Source organism: Macaca fascicularis, chromosome 10, assembly GCF_037993035.2.
Source record: "Macaca fascicularis isolate 582-1 chromosome 10, T2T-MFA8v1.1".
Taxonomy (NCBI): Eukaryota; Metazoa; Chordata; class Mammalia; order Primates; family Cercopithecidae; genus Macaca; species Macaca fascicularis.
In genome coordinates this window covers 9,057,337-9,068,429 of record NC_088384.1, presented here as the reverse complement: position 1 = coordinate 9,068,429, position 11,093 = coordinate 9,057,337, and the positions used below count along the sequence as shown (strand labels likewise).

Here is an 11,093-nt window from a genome sequence, read left to right as displayed (position 1 = left end):
TGTGGTTCGGCGCCGGCGCGATCGCGTTTCCGTGGCGTCTGTCCCGCCCCCTGGCTCCAGGCCCGCCTCTCCGGCCCCGCCCGCCAGGGCCCAACCTTCATCAGCTCAGAGTCAAATCAGCGCGCGGAAGTGGGAGGGAACGTCAGCGTTGACCCCGGCCAGTCACGAGTGCGAACTCAGCTTTCCACTCATGCATTCACACATTGAATAGGCACTGTGAGAGAAATCCAGGATGGCTGCTAGGTTTTCAGTCGAGGCAACTAAGAGGATGGTGTTGCCATTGACTGAGATGGGGAGACTGCAGGAGAGGGGCCAGCTTGGGGAAAATCGAGTGGATCAGTTCTCTGTGGGCCATGGTGAGACGCCCATTAGGTCTCTCAGGGGAGATGTCAGGTGGGCAGTTTGATATGAGACTGAACAGACTGAACATCAGAGGTGTCAGGCCTGGAGCAATACACCTGGGACTGGCCGTGGATAGGTTACTGAAAGTTATGAGAGGGGCCGGGTGCGGTGATTCATGCCTGTAATCCCAGCAATTTGGGAGGCCGAGGGGGGCAGATCACTTGAGGTCAGGAATTACAGACCAGCCTGGCCAACTTGGTGAAACCACGTCTCTACTACGTACAAAAATTAGCCGGGTGTGGTAGCGCATGCCTATAATTCCAAATACTCGGAAGGTTGAGACAGGAAAATCGCTTGAACCCAGGAGGCGGAGATTGCAGGGAACCAGATCGCCCCACTGCACTCCAGCCTGGGCAACAGAGAAAGACTTCGTCAGAAAAGAAAAGAAAAGAAGAGAAGAGAAGAGAAGAGAAGAGAAGAGAAAAAGGTAGGAGACGGTGTGATCGCCAAGGGAGCAAGTGTAGACAGGGGAGAAAAGAAGTCCAAGGACTCCACTTATCTGGACTCCAAAGGGCCTCTCAGACCATGTACCCACCAGCCCTTGATATATCTACTATTTCTCTTCTCCCAGTGTACAGTTGCTTCTTGGAAATGCTGCCGGCCCTTCTGGGGAAAATTAGGAGACTATTACTGCAAATCTTTGTGGTCTCGAGGGGACCCAGCCTCCCTTTCAGTCAGTGACCTCCGGGTCTGAGGCCTAGCTTAGGCCTGGAAACTGGGTGAGGGGTTGGGATTTTCCATCAGCAGCTGCCATTACTGTCCTGTTTGCTTGTTTTTTCTTTTTGATCTTTCTTTGCTTAGAGCAGTCAAGCAGTGTCAGGGCTGCTGTGGCCCCTGGGAATACCGTGGTCCACTAGCCTTCACCAGAGACTCCTATGCATCCAGGCTCCCTGGCAGCCACTCTGGCCTTGCTCCTGTTCTGACAGTCACATCAACCGAACCTCTGCTCTCTGAAATCCTATCTCCTGCTGACCCTTCCAAGTCCAGCTCCAGTCCTATTTGCTCTCTTATACCCTGGCCTCAGAGGATGGCCATGCCGATTGCCCAGTGATGCCTAGACCCCTCACTAGTGAAAGCAGTATCTGGTGAACCCTCCAGAAATACGGTCAGCTGGCTTCTCAGATCTTGCATAATAAATCTGTACCAGCACATCCCCCTCCCGGAGGCCTCTGGCTCCTTCTCAATGCCCTTCCACGATCGTTCTGTTATCTCCCTCTCATGTATTGCTTCCACACTTCATGGAGCCATCTCGGTGGGATATCAGGACTGGTCACAATATCACATTCTTTTTATTTTTGAGATGGAGTCTTGCTCTGTCACCAGGCTGGAGTACAGTGGCGCGATCTCAGCTCACAGCAACCTCTGCCTCCTGGGTTCAAGCAATTCTCCTGCATCAGCCTCCTGAGTAGCTGGGATTACAGGTGTGCACCACCATGCCCAGCTAAATTTCTTATTTTTTTTTTTTTTTTGAGACGGAGTCTCGCTCTGTCGCCCAGGCTGGAGTGCAGTGGCCAGATCTCAGCTCACTGCAAGCTCCGCCCCCGGGTTCCCGCCATTCTCCTGCCTCAGCCTCCCGAGTAGCTGGGACCACAGGCGCCGCCACCTCGCCCGGCTAATTTTTTGTGTTTTTAGTAGAGACGGGGTTTCGCCGTGTTAGCCAGGATGGTCTCGATCTCCTGACCTTGTGATCCGCCCGTCTCGGCCTCCCAAAGTGCTGGGATTACAGGCTTGAGCCACCGCGCCCGGCCAATTTCTTTTTTTTTTTTTTTTTTTTTTTTTTTTTTTTTTTGAGGCGGAGTCTTCACTCTGTCGCCCAGGCTGGAGTGCAGTGGCACCATCTCGGCTCACTGCAAGCTCCGCCTCCCGGGTTCGCGCCATTCTCCTGCCTCAGCCTCCGGAGTAGCTGGGACTACAGGCGCCCGCCACCGCGCCCGGCTAATTTTTTGTATTTTAGTAGAGACGGGGTTTCACCGTGTTACCCAGGATGGTCTCGATCTACTGACCTCGTGATCCGCCCGCCTCGGCCTCCCAAAGTGCAGGGATTACAGGCGTGAGCCACCGCGCCCGGCCAAAATTTCTTATTTTTAATAGACACGGAGCTTCACCATATTGGCCAGGATAGTCTCGATCTCTTGACCTTGTGATCTGCCCACCTCGTCATCTCAAAGTGCTGGGATTACAGGCATAAGCCACTGTGCCCGGCCTTTTTTTTTTTTGAGATGGAGTCTCACTCTGACGCCCAGGCTGGAGTGCAGTGCTGCCATCTCAGCTCACTGCAACCTCCACCTCCCGGGTTCAAGCAATTCTCCTGCCTCAGCCTCCCAAGTAGCTGGGATTACACGCATGCGCCACCATGCCTAGCTAATTTTTTGTATTTTTAGTAGAGACGGGGTTTCACCATGTTGGCCAGGCTGGTCTCGGTCTCCTGACCTCAGATGATTCACCCACTTCAGCCTCCCAAAGTGCTGAGATTACAGGCATGAGCCACTGCACCCAGCCTAGAGTTCAAGACTCTTGAGCCCATCTACCCTGACGTCCCTGCCCTAGGTGGCAGTGTTCCGCTCCTTCCCTTCTGTGCTCCTCAACTGGAGCACAGGACCGGCAGAGCCATTCATCTGCCCTGATTCAAACGCTGCAGTTCTCATCAGGTCCTAGGCCTTTGTCAGCACAGTGTGACCTGTCTTTAAACACATCTCTGGAAGCCCCTCCTGATTTTCACCTTGGGCCATAAGTTGATCAATGGCTATCCTGAGGCCTGTTGTTTTTTTCCTTCAGCACACTGATGCCACTCAATCAATTCACTCCACTGTCTTTATAATTACCACTGCCCATGTATTTCGTGGGTTAGGAATTTGGGCAATGCTCTGCTAGGAGATTCCGTTGCTCCCTGTGGCACTGACTGAGGCCATTTGATGGTATTCAGCTGGCATATGGGCTGCACTCAAGGTTCCAAGTCACTTCACTCACACATCCGGCATCTCAGCAGGGATGGCTGGTGATAGAGTTTGAATATTTGTCTCTGCCCAAATCGCATATTAAATTGTAATCCCCAATGCTAGAGGCGGGGCCTGGTGGGAGGTGTTTGGATCATTGGGGCTTCATGGCTTGATGCTGTTTTTGCGATCGCGAGTTCTTACGAGATCTGCTCGTTTAAAAATGGGTGGCTGCTTCACCCCCGCTTTGTTGCTGTGGCTTTCACCATCTGAAGTTGTTGTAATGGAGCGAGTTATGGAGAAACGCCACACTTTGAGACGAATTCAGGAGTCCTTTATTAGCTGGCGACCGGGAGACGGCTAGTGCTCAAAATTCTCTCGGCCCCGAAGAAGGAGCTAGATTTTCTTTTATTCTTTGGTTTAGAAAGGGGAGGGGGCAGCCTAGCTGTAGCAATCTTATGGAAGTAAAACAGGCAATAAAAGTTCAAAGACAAATAGTTACAGGAAAGGAAACAGTTCTAGGTGCAGGGGCTTAAAATCCATCACAAGGTGATAGACGCTGGGCTTTGGGCGCTACCAACCAGACGCAAACGCAGGGGTTTGGTACCATCAACCGGCCGAATTCTTGGGAACTATGGACACAGCTTGCCACAGCATCTTATCAGTTAACTGCATTCTTTGATGTGCTGGGAGTCAGCTGGCACTAGTTAAGTCCTTGAGGAAGGGGGTGGGTAAGGAGCCCTTAATATCTTGCAAATGAAGGAGCCAAATGGAATCTGTCCGGCTTTCTCAGCTAAGAGAGAGTCAATCAAGTTCATACAAGTTAGGGTATCACATTCCCCACTTGTGTTTTTGGAGAATCAAATCATTGATTCCTCGGTTATAACAAGGGGGTTATATTGGGCTTTAAGATACATAAGCTTAACAGAAGCTATGTGTTGCTTTAGAAAGTTAAGAAACCAATTTAATATACGGGGCCCGAAGACTCAACCTAACTGTAGGAGGAGGAGAGCTCCAGTTAACTTAGTGATTAGAGTAGTTAGCCATGGATTCCAGTTAAACACATTGTGGTACCAGGGGGTGTTACTTTCTTGTTCTCTCTGGCGTCTATCTAGATTTTCTCAAACTTTTTGAGGAGTATCATGGATGACCTTAGATTGGCACAGAAACAACAACGCTTTCTTAGAGCCGCGCATAAACCTCCTTGGGAGAGGAATAGCGGATCTAAACCTCGGCGGTTTTGAAGAACTACTGCAGCCAGAGACTCCACCTGGGTATGCAGTATATTTATGGCTGGCTGGAGGTTGCTGCCTTCTAAGTAGTGTTTGCAAATGCACGTCCTGTAGTGAAAGAAGTGAAGAGGAAAGAGCAGGGTGGAGCAGAGGGCGTACTAGGCGGAAAGAAACAATAGAGGTAAATAAAAAGAATTAATCTGATGGCTTCACTCGACTTAGGCGTGGTTTTAAGGGGCCTGGCCCAGGCTTAGGGACCTATGTTTCTTGTCGGGCTCTGTTGACCTTTTGGATGCGAATGATGAATCTAAGCCGGAATGCCATCCACTTTCAGAGCCGTCAGTGTGGTGAGGATGACAGTATGAAGCCCTTTCCAGGCAGGGGTGAGTCCTTCTTTTTGGAACTTTTTAACACACCAGGTCACCTGGCTGGAAAGTGTGGCAGGGCCCCGTCTGGTCAGGAACTGGATGGGGATGAGCTCCCTGGACAAGCGGCTGGATGATGTCTGTACCTGTTGGGAGACTGCAGGTACTGTAATAAATTAGCTTGTGAGATTTCTGGTAAATGGGTATCCTTTAGCTTAGGCAACATAGGCGGAACCCTCCTATACATGATTTCAAAAGGTGAAAACCTAGCCCTGTAAGGAGTGCGTCTTACTCTAAGAAGGGCTAAAGGAAGGAGCTTTACCTAATTTTCCCCGGTCTCTTTAACTTTGTAAGGGTACCTTTTAGGGTGCGGTTCATGTGTTCTACCTGTCTAGAGCTCTGAGGTCGATAGGCACAATGGAGTTTCCATTGAATTTTAATGCCTTACTGACTGACTGAGCTATAGGCAAGGTGAAGGCCGGTCCATTATCAGATCCTATGGCAGCAGGCAGCCCATGCCGAGGGATGATTTCATTGAGTAAAAGCCTAACTACCGTGATGGCAGTCTCATTTTTGGTGGCAAATGCCTCAGTCTATGAGGAAAAGGTGTCTACTAGTACCAGGAGGTATTTATAGGCTGCCCGGTGCAGTTTTATCTCTGTAAAGTCAATTTCCCACCTTTCTCCTGGTGAGTCTCCCCGGAGGCAGTGGCCTGGGCTGGGTTTAGGACCTTGCTTGGTGTTTACCTGCGCACAAGCTGTACACCAGAGAGCTGCTTGGTTAACTAAGTCCTGAAGGTGGGGGATCTCGAAATGGCTCCTCAGAAGCTGAACCAGTTTTACTCCTCCTAAACGGGTGGTAGAATGCAGACGACTGATTAAAGTTTCCCGGAGAGCTCGGGGTATGACGATTCTGAAATCAGGAAGAATCCACCAACCTTCCTGATTTTTACTGGCCTGAAGATCCAAAGCCTGTTTTTCCTCCTCTGGGTCATATTCTGGGTGATCTGGCAAGTCAGGTTGCGGAAAGGACACTGCAGGCGGCAGGGTCAGAGGCGCGACTGGGAGTCCAGCTGCCTCCCAGGCTGCAGAGTCGGCTCTTTGGTTACCACGGGCAACGGCCATGTCTTCTTTTTGATGTCCTTTGCAGTGAATTACAGCCATCTGTTGAGGGAGCCAAACAGCTTCAAGCAGGGCCAAAATTTCTTCTTTGTTCTTGATAGCCTTTCCTGCTGAGGTGAGTGGCCACACTCTTGGTAGACGGCTCGTGTACATGCACAGTAGTGAAAGCATAGCTGCCGTCAGTGTAAATGTTAATACGCTTGTCCTTACCCCACCGGAGGGCCTGAGTGAGGGCAATCAAGGGCCTGAGTGAGGGCAATCAACTCAGCCCTCTGCTGAGGCACCTGCTGGCAGTGCTTGGGCCTACGGTATATCCGTGTCCGTAGTGACGGCTGCACCAGCCTTTCAAACTCCCTGCTCGAGGAAGCTGCTAGCATCTGTAAACACGGTGGCGTCTGCCTCCTCGAAAGGCACATCTTGGAGATCAGGTTGGCCAGTTTCCGTAGTCTCTAACAGTTCTTGGCAGTCATGGACAGGTGTGGTAAGGTCTGGATCAGGGAGCAAGGTAGCTGGATTTAAACACCTTGTGGGAGAGAAAGTTAAATGAGGCTGATCTCTTCTGGAAACACCTTCACAGACAAACCCAGAATAATGTTGAACCAAATACTGGGCACCTCATGGCTCCAATAAGTTGATGCAAAAACCGAGCCATTGCGGAAAATGAAGAACAGTCACCAACTCCCACCCATGCAGCTGGCTCATTTGCTGGGCTGCCCTCCTTAGAAGGTGGCACGGGAATCCCTGCCTTTGCAGAGAGGAGGCCTGGGGTGTGTGCAGGTGCCCATGGGAAGTGTCTTTGCCATGGGGAAAGCCAGAGCGACCCCTTGCTTAGAAGCAAGAGAAGAAGCTGGAGAAGCAAGAGAAGAAGCTGGAGTTTCCTGACACCAACCCCAGAGGCAGAGCCCACATCCACATTTGGCTCAGCAGGCACTGTGCCTGAGGGACACTGTGAGCCCACAAAAATGTCTTAATTTCTATTAAAACCAGAAGAAAACATGTCACTAATTTATAAGCAGCCCAGCCTGGTTATATGCATCTTTTTAGCCATGCGGGCATAATATACAATTTTTACTTTTTTTTTTTAGTGGATGAAGGCCTCATGACAGTCAAAATGTGGTCCTGTTCAGGGCTTCCTCCAACCAGCCGTGTCTGCACGGCCAGGCACCACTTCATCAGGCCTGGCTGCTGGCACTGTTTCTGGGGCGTGCTGCAGGACTCCAGGCCAGGGTGGGGAGGAGGGTAGCACCAGCCAGGGACCGGCTCCCGTCAGCTGTAACTGTGTATCCGGTCTGGTCTGCTCCAAAGGCTAGACACGAATTTTGCAGCGTTGTTTTCATCTGTGCTCTGCTGCTACCTCCTTGAGTGGGGTTTGCTTTTCCTCCTGGTCCTGGTGCTTTCAGGCCTGGAGGTGGGGGTCTGTGTCACCCGTGCGGAAAAGTTTCTCTCTGAAATTCTCCTGCCCTCCTGTCTCTGGCCCCTCATTCTGCCCTGAGGCCGGCCATAGAGACTAGAATCCCTCTTCCTCAGGGTGGGTCAGAGAAACCAGAACCCCTTTCCCCCAAACCAGCCATACAACCTAATGTATGACTAACTTCCCCCTCTGTCCTATCTGTGTCAAAACTGGCCATAAAGAAATTCCCTGGCCTACCTTGTTTGACTGTAGGCCATAAGACCCCCATTCCAGGCCAGGCGCCGTGGCTCACGCCTGTAATCCCAGCACTTTGGGAGGCTGAGGTGGGTAGATCACCTGAGGTCAGGAGTTCAAGACCAGCCAGGCCAACATGATGAAACCCCATCTCTATTAAAAACACAAAAATTAGCCAGGCGTGGTGGTGTGCACCTGTAATCCCAGCTACTCAGGAGGCTGAGGCAGGAGAATCGCTTGAACCCCGGAGGCAGAGGTTGCAATGAGCTGAGATCACGTCACTGCACTCCAGTCTGGGCGACAGAGCAAGACTCTCAAAAAAAAAATAATAATAAGACCCCATTCCAGAGAGAGTCCTCCCCACACCCAGAAGGAAGGAACTCGGCTCAGACAGGCCAGGAGGAATCTAGCCAGACAGGCCCTGCTGGGTTCCCCACTCCATCTGCTAGCATTGGATCAGATCGCTTTTGTCCAATCCTATGTCTCCACAGCTGCCCATACTGTGTTGAACATCAGCATGAAAATGGACAGTTTCCCCTGTATCTTTGGGTCTTCATTCCGAAGGCTCCTGTGACAGGTAAAACTATAATCAAATAAATGCACATCGTTTTCTCCTATTCATTTGCTTTTTGTGAGTTGATTTTCCATGAGCCTTCAGAGGGCAAAGGGGAAGTTTTCCCTGCACCCCTGCACGGTAAACCTGAGTAAGTGCTCCCCCGAGTTCTGAGCCTCTCTAGCAAGTGAATTGAACCCAAAGAGAGGGCTGTGGGAACCCCAATTTATGGCTGGTTGGTCAGAAGCAAACACAAAATAGCCCTGGTGCAGTGGCTCACTCCTGTAATCCCAGCACTTTGGGAGGCTGAGGCGGGTGGATCCCTTGAAGTCAGGAGTTCAAGACCAGCCTGGCCAACATGGTGAAACCCCATCTCTGCTAAAAATACAAAAATTGGTGGGGCATGGTGGTGCAGGCCTGTAATTCCAGCTATTGGGGGGGGGGGCGCTGAGGTAGAAGATTCGCTTGAACCTGGGAGGTGGAGGCTGCAGTGAGTCAAGATCACACCACTGCACTCCAGCTGGGCAACACAGTGAGACCCTGGAAGAAGAAAGAAGCAGAAGAAGGGGAAGAAGAAATAAGAAGAAAGAAGAAGGAAGGAGGAAGCAGCAGCAGCAGCAGCAGCAAACTCACAAAACCTGGGCTTGGGATCAGCTTTGGGAGTGGGGCTCAGGTCTTGTGGGACCAAGTCTTCAACCTGGGGGACCTGAGGACATCTCTAGGTAGACAGTGTTGGGACTGAGTGGAAGCAAAGGACCCCCAGCTGGTGTCTGTCACAGAACTGACTCTGCAGGAAGTCCGTGCAAGAGTCTTCCCCCGCCTGCAGAGGCTGCACGGGGATGGTGCCCGTGTCCCTGGTGGAAGAGGGAGGAGGCACGAGGAGGAAAGGAAACCGTTAGGTGACCACGGCCAAGGGTGCGAGGGGCAGGTGTGTCCCCCAGCTCACTCTGGAGACTTCTTCCTGTGCTTTCTACCACAGCTAAAGTAAAAAGACCATGAACTGGGTGGCTTAATACAACAGACTTTATTCTCTCACAGTTCCAGAGGCCAGAAGCCTAAAATGAAGGTGTCACATCGAGGAAGGGATCCTTCCTCGCCTCTTGAGGTCTGAAGTAAGAGGGCAGCCATCCTTAAAACCAGGAAGAGGCCCTCACCAGATTGAACCGAATCTTCCAGCATCTTGATCTCAAACTTCCCGGTCTCCAGAACTGTGAGAAACGAATGCCTGCTGTTTGAGCCTCCCAGTCTACCGTATCTTCTTTAGCAGCCACAACAGACGAAGACATCTGCAATCATTGCCAGTGATGGGCTTGTGGGAGCGTTGCTCTGACCTCTGCTTCCGTCTTCATGTGGCTATTGTCCCTCTGGGACAGTGTCTCTGTGTCCAAATGTTCCTCTTCTAAGGATGCCAGTCATTGGATGAGGGTGTGTGTGGGCGACAAGTCACCCAGGTGCGGAGGCAAGAGACCGAGGGCACGAGCTGTTCCAGTGTAATAAAATATATAAAATAACAAGAGTTGCCGGGCGCGGTGGCTCACGCCTGTAATCCCAGCACTTTGGGAGGCCGAGGCGGGCGGATCACAAGGTCAGGAGATCGAGACCACGGTGAAACCCCGTCTCTACTAAAAAAAAAATACAAAAAATTAGCCGGGCACGGTTGTGGGCGTCTGTAGTCCCAGCTACTCGGGAGGCTGAGGCAGGAGGATGGCGTGAACCCGGGAGGCGGAGCTTGCAGTGAGCCGAGATCGCGCCACTGCACTCCAGCCTGGGCGACAGAGCGAGACTCCGTCTCAAAACAACAACAACAACAACAACAACAACAACAAAAAAACAAGAGTTATACTATAGATCATAGACATGATTATATATGAATATCATTAATCATTAGTTTGTGGCAATTACTCTTTATTCCAATATTAGTATAATCCTTTCTCTACAATTATAACCTAGGAAAAACCAGGCCATAAAGAGATAGGAGCTGAAGGGGCATGGTGAGAAGTGACCAGAAGACAAGTGTGAGCCCTCTGTCACGGCCAGACAGGGCCACCAGAGGGCTCCTTGGTCTAGTGGTAACGCCAGCGTCTGGGAAGATGCCCGTTGCCAAGCGGACCGTGGTCTAGCAGTAGCTAGTCAGTGCCAAGGAAAAGCACCTGCTACTTAGCATACTGGGAAAGGGAGTCTATCCCTTTCCCGGAGGAGTTTAGAGAAGCCTACTCCTCCACCTCTTGTGGAGGGCGTGACATCAGTCAGACCGGCCTGCAGTTATCCGGAGGCCTAACCGTCTCCCTGTGATACTGTGCTTCAGCGGTCACGCTCCTGTTTTACTTTCATATTCCACTCTGTACATCTGGCTCTGCCCTCTAGATAGCAGTAGCAAAATTAGTGAAAGTATTAAAGTCTTCGATCTTTCTGAAAAGAGCATAGAAGAAACAATGAGGTAAGCTATCCTCTCTCTCTCTCCGCCTCGGCTACCTAACAGGGAAGTGCCCCCTGTCCGGTGGACACATGATAAGGTAAAGAGACCTTATCAATCACTCTCTTTACCCTGCCCCTTTTGCTTTGTATCCAATAAATAACAGTGCAGCCAGGCATACGGGTCTCCACGTCTTGGTGGTTGTGGTCCCCTGGGCCCAGCTGTCTTTTCTTTTATCTCTGTGTCTTGTGTCTTTATTTCTATGATCTCTCGTCTCTGCACATGGGGAGAAACACCCACAGACCCTGTAAGACTGGCCCCTACAGGTGTGACCTCATCTGAACTTGATTACAACTGCAAAGACCCTATTTCCAAATAAGGTCACATTCACGGATACCAGGTAGCCATGAATTTCTTGGGGGCACTTTC

General features: G+C 51.0%; 1 protein-coding gene across 2 annotated transcripts in view; it reads left to right on the top strand.

The window, feature by feature from the left end:
* The first annotated feature begins 64 nt into the window (after positions 1-64).
* The window catches only part of SERHL2 (serine hydrolase like 2), a 52,721-nt gene continuing 41,692 nt past the window's right edge, over positions 65-11,093 (top strand). For both annotated transcript variants that reach the window (XM_065522050.2, XM_065522049.2), the window contains exons 1-2: positions 65-356; positions 707-829. In XM_065522050.2, coding sequence (XP_065378122.1) covers positions 233-356; positions 707-829 — 247 coding nt within the window. In that variant the 5' untranslated portion in view covers positions 65-232. The remainder of the gene's footprint in view (positions 357-706; positions 830-11,093) is intronic.